This window comes from Petaurus breviceps, unplaced genomic scaffold, assembly GCF_028583685.1.
Source record: "Petaurus breviceps papuanus isolate PSGF00001 unplaced genomic scaffold, PetGlider_PUasm1.0 90035, whole genome shotgun sequence".
NCBI lineage: Eukaryota > Metazoa > Chordata > Mammalia > Diprotodontia > Petauridae > Petaurus > Petaurus breviceps.
In genome coordinates this window covers 221767-235420 of record NW_027187165.1, presented here as the reverse complement: position 1 = coordinate 235420, position 13654 = coordinate 221767, and the positions used below count along the sequence as shown (strand labels likewise).

The 13654-nt window shown below is 52.5% G+C and overlaps 3 protein-coding genes across 3 annotated transcripts in view; all 3 read left to right on the top strand.

Moving 5' to 3' along the window:
• Positions 1-298: 298 nt before the first annotated feature.
• Positions 299-3949, top strand: PCDHGC3 (protocadherin gamma subfamily C, 3). Its single transcript, XM_069107377.1, has one exon. It carries the CDS (start codon positions 527-529, stop codon positions 3131-3133), a length of 2607 nt encoding a protein of 868 aa, XP_068963478.1. The 5' UTR covers positions 299-526; the 3' UTR covers positions 3134-3949.
• A 2203-nt stretch (positions 3950-6152) lies between these two features.
• PCDHGC4 (protocadherin gamma subfamily C, 4) lies at positions 6153-8971 on the top strand. Its single transcript, XM_069107379.1, has one exon. It carries the CDS (start codon positions 6415-6417, stop codon positions 8968-8970), a length of 2556 nt encoding a protein of 851 aa, XP_068963480.1. The 5' UTR covers positions 6153-6414; the 3' UTR covers position 8971.
• A 1444-nt stretch (positions 8972-10415) lies between these two features.
• Positions 10416-13654, top strand: part of PCDHGC5 (protocadherin gamma subfamily C, 5) — a 14483-nt gene continuing 11244 nt past the window's right edge. Inside the window, exon 1 of the mRNA XM_069107376.1 lies at positions 10416-13045. Within this exon, the coding sequence (XP_068963477.1) occupies positions 10598-13045 (2448 nt within the window). The 5' untranslated portion in view covers positions 10416-10597. The remainder of the gene's footprint in view (positions 13046-13654) is intronic.

Genomic DNA, 13654 nt, shown 5'->3' with positions numbered 1-13654 from the left:
AAACGCAGAAAACGAATCGTCCCAGCGTTTAATTAAGTGAAGGTTTAGTTTGGATTACTGTGCCTCGGCAGAGTTCGGGGGAGTTGGCTTTTCAAGTGCAGACAGTTTCCCTTGGCGGTGAGTGGGTAGTAAGCTTCTAATGTCTGGAAACATAGGCGAGAAGCGGAAGGAAACTCAGATTCTTTGCGCGCCTAAGAGAGTCCGACTGCTAAAACCGGAGCGAGCACATTCCTCGTGCAGTTATTGGCTGGGACTCTGTGTGCCGCTGTCGGCCAATGAAGAGGCTGGAGATCTGGCCGCTGTGCCCCCCCCCCCCCCCCGCCCCCTCACTGTGCCCCGGGACAAGGCACACACTGAGAAGCCGGCTAGCGAATCAAAGGCGCCCGGAAAGCGGAAAAAAGCAATGCCCGACTTTGAGCCGAGCGCTCCAGCCCGAAACGTCCGAGCGCGGACCGACTGAAAAAGTAAGTTTCTTTGGGAGAACTACTGGGGCAAACTGGGCTTGAAGAAGTTGCTGCTGACTGAGATGGTCCCAGCTGCCGGGAGAAGCCGCCGGTTCAGCACTGGGAGAGTTGTGGGAGTCCTGTTTCTTCTTGGCGCCTGGGACAGCGTTTCCGCGCTCATCAGCTATGAGATCCCGGAAGAAAGGGCGAAGGGTTTCCGAGTGGGCAACGTGGTCGTCGATCTGGGCTTGGATCTCAGCAGCCTGTTGGAGCGCAGGCTGTTTGTGGCGTCCGGAACTGGCCGGAGGTTCTTTGAGGTGAGTCGGGAGACGGGAGAGATGTTCGTGAACGAGAGACTGGACCGGGAGGAGCTGTGCGGGACGCTCCCGTCCTGCACTGTAACTTTGGAGCTGCTAATGGAGAAACCCCTGGAGGTGCAAAGGGTGGAGGTGGTAATTCAGGATGTCAACGACAACGACCCCGCTTTCCCTACCAATGGAATGAAACTCGAAATCAGTGAGGCCGTGGCGCCAGGCGCGCGCTTCCCTCTCGAGAGTGCACACGATCCAGATGTGGGAATTAACTCTTTACAAACCTATGAGCTAAGTGCAAATGAACACTTCGTGCTGAGCGTGCAGACTCGAGAGGACGGTAGTAAGTACGCGGAGCTGGTGCTAGAAGAAGCCTTAGACCGTGAGCATGAGAGGACCCTTGAGCTGGTGCTGACAGCTTTGGACGGAGGAACACCAGCACGTTCTGCTAGCCTCCCCATCTTAATCACTGTGCTTGATGCCAACGACAACACCCCTCAATTCAATCATTCTCTGTATCGGGCACGTGTGCGGGAGGATGCGGCCCCTGGCACTCCAGTGGTACAAGTTCATGCAACAGATCTGGACGAGGGACCAAATGGAGAAGTCATTTATTCTTTCGGCAGCCACAATAGAGCCCGAGTGCGGGACCTTTTCTCCCTAGACCTGGTCACTGGAATGCTGACAGTACGAGGGCATCTCGACTTCGATGACACGAAGCTATATGAGATTTACATCCAGGCGAAAGATAAGGGCCCCAACCCCGAAGGAGCCCATTGCAAAGTGTTGGTTGAGGTTATAGATGTGAATGACAATGCCCCAGAGATTGTTGTCACCTCCGTGTACAGCCCAGTCCCCGAGGACGCCCTCCCAGGGACTGTGGTCGCCTTGCTCAGTGTGACCGATCTGGACTCGGGGGATAATGGCCTGGTGAAGTGCGAGATTCCATCTGGCCTTCCCTTCAGCCTCACTTCTTCCCTAAAAAACTACTTTACCTTGACAACCAGTGCCTCCCTGGACCGTGAAGTTGTTCCAGAGTACAACATCAGTATCACAGCCCGAGATGCAGGGTCTCCGCCCCTCTCAACAGTCACTACACTTAGAGTCCAAGTTTCTGACATTAATGATAACCCTCCACAAGCCACAAAGTCCTCGTACGATGTCTACGTGGAAGAGAACAACCTTTCAGGGATTGCAATCCTGAACCTGAGCGTCTGGGATCCTGACGCCCCCAACAATGCCCGTCTATCCTTTTCACTCTTAGACCGTGGTCACCAAACTGGGCTAGTGGGCCGATACTTCTCCCTGCACCCGGACAGTGGCGTCCTGTCAGCCCTGGTGCCCCTGGACTACGAGGACCAGCGTGAATTTGAGCTGACGGCTCACGTTAGTGATGGGGGCAACCCACCCCTATCCACCAACATTAGCGTGAACGTGTTTGTAATTGACCGTAATGACAATGCCCCTCAGGTCCTTTACCCCAGGCCTGGTCGGAGCTCCACCCAGACGTTGCCCCGAGGCAGTGGTGCTAACCACTTGCTTACTCGTGTAGTAGGCTGGGACGCTGACGCAGGCCATAACGCATGGCTTTCCTATAGCCTTCTGGGAGCCTCAAATCAGAGCCTCTTCACCGTAGGACTCAGAACTGGAGAAGTCAGTACCACTCGACCAGTCCAAGACACTGACCCAGAATGGCATAAGCTGGAGATCCTGATAAAAGACAATGGTGAGCCCGCTCTGTCCACTACCGTGACCCTGACGGTGTCAGTGACAGAGGTGTTCCCGGATGCTAAGGTCGAGTTCCCATCCGGCTCGGCTCCCCAAGAGCAAAATAAAAATCTCACCTTCTACCTGCTTTTGTCAGTGATCCTGGTCTCCGTGGGGTTTGCAGTAACCGTGCTGGGAGTGATAATATTTCGAGTTTACAAATGGAGGAAATCAAAGGACCTGTACAGTTCCTCCGGGACTTCACTGTACAGAACGCCTGGGCCCTCCCTGCACGTGGATGCGGTCCGAGGAGGCCTGATGTCCCCCCACCTCTACCACCAGGTATACCTCACTACAGACTCTCGTCGCAGCGATTTGCTGCTAAAGAAGCCCTGTGCTCCAAGCCCAATGGGAAGTCTCCAGAACACTCTTCGAAGCTGCGATCCGGCCTTTTATAGGCAAGTGTTAGGTGCGGAGAGCACCCCTCCTGTCCAGGTAAGGAACAGTTTTTCTATCAACATTCCTAAATTATATGCATTTAAACTACTGTCTGATGCTCCTAACCTACACAATAAACCTGAAGATTTGGGATTCTATTATATTTTTTCTCCATGGAGAAAAGAAGGCATCATTTGGGAAATGGCTGGCCTGAGTCTGATCCTGGCACAATAGTTAAAACAACTAATCACTGTTCTTGTCCTCAAGATTATGCTCTGAAAACTGACCCTGAGGTAAAAATCTGTTGTGGTCTAGGCCTGGGGCGTTGGAAACTGTTGAGAGTGGGAAATTTCTTCAATATGTTTCCTGTAACCAAGAGATCCAGCGTATGTCAATGAGTATGTGTATGTATGAGCGATATTGATATGTGAGTGTGAGTGATATTGAGCAAGGAGGCAACAACGCCCTATGGAGCTCAGTTTCTTTAGGTTTAAAATGAAGGGGTTGAATTGGATCCCTTTTAATTAGATCCTTCCAGCTCTAGTATTTCATTATGTAATATCTCACAGGGCCAAAATCATCCAGATGTTTAAAATCATAAAGTCTGTCACCTACTGTGCATAGTAATATGTTTATGATTTGCTTACATTTTGCCCACCCAAACTGTGCGATCTATTTTCAGAATATTTTCTTGTGAAAAGAGAAAATCATAAGCACATTTTTATTTGCAGGGAACTGGTGGGAATAGTATATCGATTATAGGAAAAACAAGTAAATTCTGCTGTATATGATTTTAGCCAGCAAACGTTTCATTCCTCAATTAGATTATAGTAGTGGTTTGCATATGACAAGGATTATAGATTTTGAGCTGGGAGGGATCTTATGAATTTTTAAGTCCAGGCCCATCCTTTAACAGATGAGGACACTGAGGCTCAGAGAGATTATGATTTGCAATGTCACACAGATAGCAAGAAGTAGAGCTTAATCTCTGTCTTCTGACTCAAAACTAGGGCTCTCTATACTAGAGAGCTATACTATACTCTCTGTACTCCACCTTGTCAGATATGGAGAAACTCTACTTAACTGGCTACTGTGAGCTTCCATCTCTTCTGTGAAGTGGAAATAAAATTTGCACTTTCTTACCTGGTGGATGTGGGGGAAGAGGGTTGTAAAACCATAAGGTTATATATGGCAATGTAGAGTATTATTGTTACCATTATAACCCCTTCATTCACCTTGTATTATCTATATCCAAAATTTGTGGTGGGGGTGGGAGATAGTTTCAGAGAGTGAAAGGATGAAGACTGAAGAAAAACCTCATTTTGTTCTCCCAACCTGTGATTTCTATTGGCATATATTCATTAGTCAAAGGTATTCAAGAAGAAGCTTGTTGGCATATCAGAGAAGGGGTTCATACTTCAAGTAAGAGTTGGGCTAGAAGACTTCTAAAATTCCTCCTATCTCTGAGTTTCTGTAATTCCACCAAAGAGTACAGTCTGTGTTCAAAGGAACATCCATACTTTCAAAATGCCATTGTATTAACCTAAGATGTAGAAAATATATTGGTTTCGTGGAATCTTATGATTCCATTTTCAAATTTCAAGGCATTAAGTAGACTAGCTCTGGAAATCTAATGTAGACAGGATCAAGTCTTGTCTCGGACTTTTTCGTAGGATCTTGGTCTCGGATTCCATTAGGTGAGACAGAATGCTTATTGAGAAGTTAGAGATGGAGCGTCAACCGACCCTAGTAGCTCGCAGAGAAATTAGATGTTATTGATGGGGAATTTTTGTTTAACTCTGAAATGCTGGATACAGGAAAGTGTAGTCTATGACTCTTAGAATTAGGCTTCTGTGTTGTTCCAGTCCTAGTAAAGCAAAGAGTGAGTGCTTTGATATAGACTTCTTGTTCTCTAAATCTGAGACTCCAGAGACTTTTAAGCGGACCCATTTCTTGACGAATTTCTCTTTTGGGGGTCGTAGATCATTGAACTGGCAATATTTCATGGGAAAATCCGCCGAGATTCCAAAGCACTCTTAAGTTGATTTCCCCACTGCGACCCCAAGAGGAGTTTAAAGTTGTTTGTTTCAAAATGTGGCGGAAGAACATTTGGTTTCGTTTACTCACCTCAGACAGGAAAGTATCCTTAGCATTTCAGGCTTTGGGAGGGCTATAGCAAGGACAATGGTCTGTGGCTCTTTATGCTGGCGTTGGCTGCTGTGGTCAGCAGGGTGAGAACTTGGGTAGTCTCAGAAAATTCACATAAAAGGACTATGTTGGAACCCTCTCTTTCTGGGTGCTCGAGATAGGCTGGTGTTCGCATTGCAGTATATAGGTGCAGATGGTGTGAAGTCTGTGCGCTTGCGCAGGAGTGAATGCTTCTCAAGGGAGGGACCGAGTGCTAGGAGGTGTGTGCAAAAAGGTCGCCTCAGGCTTAGTAAGAGATCCTAAGCTGTTTGAAACCGCTTCTGTAGTAATTAGTAGCAAATCTGGTGCTTTGTCCTTTCGAAAGGGAGGGTTTCTAGGGACAATGATGTTTACTACTGAATCGAATCTTTAGGAGAGCCAGGCAAATTCTGTGTGTAAACAGTGAAATCTGGAGGCTTTGCATTCTGCAAGCTAATGAGAGAAAGCTCTGCCAAACCAAGGGTTTCTTTTCTGATTTAAACATCTCGCTTTACACCCTCTGGTCCTCTCCCTTCACCCTCCCCCTTCCCCCAGCTTCAGACTGCATCTTGTCCTTGAAAGCTTTGGTGCTATCTCTAACGCCTTTAGAAAGAGATCCGGTTTCCGCCGTTGCCTCCTATTACGACAAACATGTTCTGCATTAACTTAATTGACTAAGTTAACATGTGTACTTCTGCTGCACAGAGATAGGCATGTTTTACGGGGAAAAACAAATATTAAAATGCGTGGGTTGCAGGTGTTATAGAGGCATCTAATTAACTGTTGTTCTAATGCAGTCAGACTGAGAAAAGCTATCCTTTTTAAACCCTGCGGTTGAATGCCATCGAATTAGGCTGAGTGGTCACCGGGGACTCAGGGGCTCGGGTGGAGTCCAGAGAAAGGCTTTGAGTGTCACTGAAATGCTATACATACATATATGTGTCTTTGTGTATTTATGTATGTATGTATATGTGTGTGCATACATATAGCTTGAGTGTCCAGAGAGGGACTAACCCGTGAAAAGAAACGCTGTTGAGCAGAAGGGAGGAGGGAAAAACGGAGTTTTTACAATGCTGCGACGCATTAACCCTACCGCGCTCTTGGCTTCCTTTGCTCTGCCTATTGGCTGAGCCCGGGCGGCGCTGTCTGCCAATCGGGTGCTGAAAGGCGGACAAATCGACCCCGCCACCCGAGAAAGCCGCGGGTAACCCTTGAAGCGCCGGACGAACCGCGCCGTGGCTGGCGCGGGGAAAGGGAAGCAGGTGTCTTTGGTTGCGGTGGCCTTTTGTCTCGGGGTCGGCTTTTCTCGATCCTCAAGTCCATCCTGGCGCAAAGCATTTCTGGCGGAGATGCGCCACGGGGTTAAGATCTGGGCTGGAATCCGGCCGGGGGCTTGCCTTTTGTTCTTTTGCCAGCTAGGTTACGTTTCTGGGCAGATCCGCTACCCAGTCCCGGAGGAATCGAAGGAAGGGACCTTTGTGGGGAACATTGCCCAGGATTTCTTGCTGGATGCAGAAAGCCTGTCGGCTCGCAGGCTGCAGGTCGCTGGCGAGGCGAACCAGAGGTACTTCCGCGTGGATCTGGACAGCGGAGCTCTGCTTGTCAAAGATCCCATCGATCGAGAGGCTCTGTGCGGGCTCAGTGCCAGCTGCGTTGTGCCGCTGGAGTTTGTGACTGAGGGACCCTTGGAGATGTACCGGGCAGAGGTGGAGATCGTGGATGTGAATGACCATTCTCCTCGATTCCCTAGGCAGCAGCTAGACTTGGAGATTGGGGAGGCGGCACCCCCAGGGCAGCGCTTCCCCCTCGAGAAAGCTCAGGACGCCGACGTGGGGAGTAACTCCATCAGCAGCTACAGACTGAGTCCTAATGACTACTTCGCCCTAGACGTGAAAAAGCGCAGCGACGGTAGTCTAGTCCCAGAGCTGCTTCTGGAAAAACCCTTGGACCGGGAGAAGCAAGCAGACTACCGTCTGGTGCTGACTGCCGTCGATGGGGGCAGCCCTCCAAGGTCAGGCACCGCGGAACTCAAGGTATCGGTACTGGACGTAAATGATAACGCCCCGGCTTTTGAGCAGTCTTCTTACAGAATTAGTGTGCTTGAGAGTGCACCAGCGGGCACTTTACTCATTCAGCTGAATGCCACTGACCCCGATCAGGGTTCCAGTGGCAACATCACTTTTTCCTTCAGCAACCACACTCCAGAACGTGTGCGCTCCCTCTTTGGCCTGCACTCCACCACAGGGCAACTCACGCTTCGGGGTCCCCTGGATTTTGAAGCTGACAACTACTATGAATTTGACGTGAGGGCCAGGGATGGGGGGACGCCGGCCATGGAGCAGCACTGCAGTCTCCGAGTGGACGTATTGGATGTGAATGACAATGCCCCGCAGATCACACTAACTTCGGAGCTGGGTACCCTTCGGGAGAGCGCTGAACCCGGCACCGTGGTGGCGCTCATTAGCGTACAGGACCCGGATTCTGGGCCTAATGGAGATGTGAGCCTCCGTATCCCCGAGCACCTGCCCTTTGCACTCAAGTCGGCCTTCAAGAATCAGTTTTCTCTCGTGACAGCTGCTGCACTGGACCGAGAGGTGGAATCCAAATATGAGATTCCGGTTACCGCCTCTGATGCAGGCTCTCCGCCCCTAAGCACCCGCAGGACGATTTTCCTTAATGTTTCCGACGTGAACGATAACCCACCTTCCTTCATCCAGAGGTCCCACGAGGTCTTCGTTCAGGAGAACAACCGTCCTGGGGATCTTCTCTGCTCTCTGGCAGCCTCGGATCCAGACTCAGGTTTGAACGCGCTCATCTCTTATTCCCTTCTGGAACCCAGAGGTCGGGATGTCTTGGCTTCCTCCTTCATCTCCCTCAATCCCCAGACGGGAGCAGTCCACGCCACCAGGTCCTTCGACTATGAACAAACTCAGACACTGCAGTTTGAGGTGCAGGCCCGGGATCGGGGTGACCCACCCCTCAGTAGCACGGTGACAGTTCGCCTCTTTGTGCTAGATCTCAATGACAATGCCCCTGCTGTACTCCGTCCGAGGGCTAGGCCAGGCTCTCTGTGCCCGCAGGCACTGCCCCCATCAGTAGGCGCTGGTCACCTTGTAACCAAGGTGACTGCGGTGGACTTGGATTCAGGCTATAATGCCTGGGTCTCCTATCAACTTCTCGAGGCCCCGGATCCTAGCTTATTTGCTGTGTCTCGTTATGCAGGGGAGATTCGGACAGCAGTCCCCATTCCAGCTGACCTTCCACCCCAGAAGCTGGTTATCGTGGTGAAGGACAATGGAAGTCCACCACTCTCCACCTCGGTGACACTGCTGGTGTCTCTAGAGGAAGATTCACACCCAGCTCTTCCCGATCTCCGGGAGCACTCAGCGAAGCCCCAAGGGGAGTCTCGCCTGACCCTCTACCTTGCCGTATCCCTGGTGGCCATCTGCTTTGTCTCCTTCGGCTCTTTTGTGGCCCTGCTCTCCAAGTGCCTACGAGGTACCGCCTGCGGCCTCAGATGCCTTGGCGGCACCTGCTCCTGCCTCAGTAGGTCTCGAAGGAGGGAGGGGCTCCCGCCTTCCAGTGGCATCCTCCGAATTCAGTTGGGTTCAGAAGATCCCATCAAATTTGTGGACGTGGGCGGTCATTCTCATGGTTGCACACCCTTGGCTTCAGCACCCTCTCGGAGCGATAGCTTCATGATGGTGAAATCACCGAGTGCACCTCTGGCAGGGGAGCCTGTCCGCCCAAGCTGCCCGCCTTCCGATCTGCTCTACGGCCTGGAGGTGAGACCCGCAGCCATGCTGCCCCTGGATCGGGCAGCGCCTTTGGGCTGGCCTGGCCCCCACGCATGGGGCTCCGAGGCAGTCCAGCGAGGATCTGATCCCCATCGCCAGGGCCAATGATGATGAGTCACCATTTTCAGAGCACCAGCAGTGGGGTAGGCCCTGTGCTTTAGATGCTTTTTACAACATATCCAGTGAGTTTTGTGGAGTTAGCGCTGGGGAGTGAGCTGAACCAATATCGGAGAGCAGGAGATGAAGGTAATTGGTGAGCAAGAAAGATATAGTGGGCTGTGTCTGCACCAGGTCTGGCAAGCGGGAGCAAACCGTGATCCATAAGCCGTAGGTTGGAATGCAGCAGGTGAGGCCAATACTACAAAAAGTCTTCCCAATCCTTTCCCTTTCTGAATGGAGGTGGGTCTTTCTGTGGTTTCTTTGCTCCAAACAGGGAGGCATAGACAAGTTGATGGGAGTGGGGGGGGAAGGGTGATTCACATCTTTGGGGAGGGGGCTACCTAGAACCTCCAAAACTCCTGCCTGTATCTAGAAAAACTAAGGTCTGCTGGAGGGAAGAGGTGCGGGATAAAGATGCGTCGAGGGGTGGGGATGGTGGTGACTATGTTGGAAAGTACTCGGGTAAATATGGGAGTGACTGGTGGAGGTTCCCTCTTCCGAAGCTTCAGCAAGTGCAACCACCTGGCCTGGTTAGGAGCCGCCGCTTTTGATTATCCAAGGTTTTGAAGGGATCCCAAACACTGAAGTCCAACGGCTGTTATAGATGAGCTGAAATTAGGGGTTTACTTGTGGGGGGGGGGCGGGAACAAACTGTAGTATCCCTCGGAATATCCCCGGAAATGGGCCTGGAGGTGCTTGGCCAGAGTCTGAAGGCAGGTGATAGCAAGGCCCAACTGCGTCTTCAGGCTGTTGGCTGGGAGGTGAGGAGCAACTCTGGAAAGATGTCTCCCTGCCTCGAGAGCTCCAAGCTCAGCATGTGCGTGGTCTTGGCTGAGGAGGCCCAGCTGGCCTATGTTGGGACTTTGTTGAAAGCCTACGTCTGAGTAAGGTCGTTTATTGTTGGGAATATGCCTGTGTGTCCGAGTCTGAACAAACCTCTTTTCATGCAGCCCCAGCAGCGGGCTCAGCTGGGAGACCCGGGTTTCGCCTTCCGTACAAAGGCGAGTTTTGTGTCTGGTTCAGGCGAAGCTGTCGAAGCTTCTGAAATCCCGCACGAAGTCTCTGAAGCGGAACAATGAGGAGTTTTGTAACCACTTCGGCTTCCAAACCCGCGGCTTCACAGCAGGCACCATCTGAGCTGTCAAACTTCTCTGCCAAGGGGGCTGAATCAACCTGGCGTATTCAGCTCAGGGGCGAGTGGGAGGCTTCTGAGGCTTGGGCTGTTCCTAAGGTTTCAAGGACTCGGGAGTCTTCGTCATTGGCCCAAAAGAGGCGTAGTTCTCAGCCAATCAGACGTGGAGCTAGGTTGGGGGATCTGCTAGTTATCTTTGAGCTCTCTTCCCTCGCCCCCTCCAGCTCTGATTCAGTTCCCCTCCCCTTCTCTCGCCTCTCCCCCTACTCCCCACCCCCGCCACTCGGTGACTAAGGAAAGCTGCCGCAAGCAGGCAAGCCCTGGAGCAGTTTTAAAAGCCTCTGGAAGAAGCTGCAAGGATTAGAGCAGCTCGGATTCAAGGCCCTAGGTCCCCTGGGAGACCGGACTGAACCAGAGTGGCCGTAACTGAGGGAGTGCTTGAGCATGGGGCCCCAGGTGCCCCCGCAGCTGGCTTGGAAATGGCAAGTACTGTACATGTTGTCCTTGTCTGGCTGGGGCTGGGTGTCTGGGCAGCTCCGATACTCGGTGTTGGAGGAGTCCGAGCTGGGGACACTGGTGGGAAATGTAGCTCTGGACCTGGGCTTGAGGATGACAGAGCTAGAGAGTCGTCGGTTGCGATTGGGATCCGAGGAAAGCCGCCGCTATTTTGCCCTGAATCTGGCCAGCGGCGCCCTGGTGGTCAACCAGAAGATCGACCGTGAGAGCCTCTGTGGAGCCAGCACCAGTTGCCTGCTGCCAGTACAGGTGGTTACTGAGCACCCCCTGGAGCTGTTCCGCGTGGAGGTGGAAATCTTAGACCTCAATGACAACTCCCCCAGCTTCAGCACCCCAGAGCGAGAGGTGAGAATCTCTGAATCAGCTACACCTGGGGCGAGATTTCCTCTGGACAGTGCCCAAGACCCCGATGTGGGCACCAACACTGTGAGCTCTTATATGCTCAGTCCTAGTCTCCATTTCTCCTTAGATGTGAAGACCCTGAAAGATGGGAGGTTGTTCCCTGAACTGTTGCTGGAACGACCCCTAGACAGAGAGGAGCAAGCGAACCACCAGCTGTTGCTCACTGCAGTGGATGGGGGCACTCCGGCCCTTTCGGGCACTGCTCGTGTTTCTGTCACTGTGTTGGACATCAATGACAATGCACCGGTCTTCGAACCCTCTCTGCTAAGGGTGACCCTCCCCGAAAACACACCCCCCGGAAAGCTGCTGGTCCGCCTCAACGCCACCGACGCTGACTCAGGCCCCAATGGCCAGCTGGAGTATTCTTTTGGGGACCACACATCAGAAGTGGCTCGGGAGCTCTTCAACCTGGATTCCCGCAGTGGCGAGATCCGAGTACTGGGCCCCGTGGACTTCGAGGAATCGAGTTTCTATGAACTCCACGTGAGAGCCCGAGACCAAGGCCAGCCCTCCATGGAGGGCCACAGTGTGGTACAGATAGAGGTAGAGGATACCAATGACAATGCCCCTGAGGTACTGCTCACCTCCCTGGTAAACCCAGTGCCGGAGGATACACCTGTGGGCACTGTGGTGGGACTGTTCAATGTGAGGGACCGAGATTCAGGTGTGAACCGACGGTTGACCCTGGAAATCTCTCCTAATTTGCCCTTCCAGATTAAGCCCTTTGAGAATCACTACTCACTGCTGACCAGTGAGAGGCTGGACCGGGAGGCCACTGCTCACTACACCATCGAGCTACTGGCCCGGGACACTGGTTCGCCTCCACTGCAAACTAGCCTAACCATCCTACTCAACATCTCCGACGTCAACGACAACGCGCCTCACTTTTCACAGCAGCTCTACAGCGCTTATATTGCAGAAAACCGGCCTCCGGGCTCCCTGCTCTGCACTGTAGCAGCTTCAGACCCCGACGCCGGAGACAATGCCCGCCTCAGCTATTCCATTGTAGGGACTCAGATCCAAGGCGCCCCGGCCTCCTCCTTCATCTACATTAATCCCGAGGATGGACGGGTATTTGCCCAGCGTACTTTCGACTATGAGCTACTACAGGTGCTCCAGATCATGGTAGGGGTGAGGGACGGGGGCTACCCGGCCCTGCGCGCCAACACCACTCTGCACGTGTTTGTCCTAGATCAGAACGACAACTCGCCGATGGTGTTGCATCCTCGTCCAGGCCGAGAAGATGCCTCCCCACAGAGGCTTCGGCGCTCGGCTCCCGCAGGTTCCCTGGTCACCAAGGTTACGGCAGTGGACGCCGACTCAGGCCACAACGCCTGGCTCTCCTACTCGCTGTTGCCTCAGTCGACAACCCCAGGCCTTTTCCAGGTGTCAGCTCACAGCGGGGAGGTCCGCACAGCCCGGGCCCTTCAGGAGGGCGACTCTGATACGCAGCTGGTGGTGGTCCTGGTGAGGGACAATGGCGAGCCTGCGCTTTCCTCCACTGCCACCGTGCTTCTGGTCCTGCAGGACGAGGATGCCGAGGAGCTGCCCCAATCCAGAGACTTCCTCACTCATCCACAGGAGCGCTCCAATCTCACCCTCTACCTTATTGTAGCATTAGCTGCAGTCAGCCTCCTTTCCCTAGTCTCTTTCACCTTTTTATTAGCTAGGTGCCTGAGGAGGGGAGAGGATGGCGAAAGTTGCTGCAGGCGCCAGGACTCGCCCTCCAGAGACTTCTATAAGCAATCTAGTCCCAATGTGCAGCTGAGCTCAGACGGCACTCTGAAGTACATGGAGGTAACTTTGCGGCCAGCTCACTCACAGAGTCATTGCTACAGGACTTGCTTCTCTCCGGCCTCAGACGGAAGCGACTTCACCTTCCTAAGGCCACTCAGTGCCCCACAGCCTTCGGCTTTGGCCTTGGAGCCTGACGCCTGCCTGTCTCGCTCCAATACACTGAAGGAGGCGAGCCAGGTGAGCTGCTCAGCCCTCTTTGCCTTCGACGCTGTGAAAGCGTGTAGAACTGCCTTAGCTTGGGAATCGATGGAGGGGAGACCCCAGTTCATACTTCTTCTCCCCCTCCCCCGCCCCTTAATCTTGCCTTCCTACAGAGGGTACTTGCTCCCAGAGAGCAGGTAGCCACTTGTGGAGGAAGTGATTTAACTCACCTGTAATGATGAGCGAGAGGTTGGGGGAGGGGACGGGGGACAACACTAGAGTAAGAAGATAAAGACTGGAGAATGGTTCATCTCCCCCCACCCCCAACACCCACACTTTGGGAAAAGTTCGAGTCAGGGCTTTGAACCTATTTAGGGACAAAACAGGGATAAGATCTTTTGGCCCTACTGTCACTGAGGAAAAACACCAGAAACTTTGGGGAATTCCTCAAGGTTCACATTTCCGACAAACTCAAAGAGAACACCTTTTGGTATTCACGGCTTGTAAATTACCGGCAATTTCTGATCCTTCATGAGAACAGGAAATTACCCAAAAGGGTTGTCTTTCCCATCTCCTTTTCCCTGTCTTTCACATTCACACACTCCTATTGGTTCATGCATGGCACACAGTCATATATATGTGTGT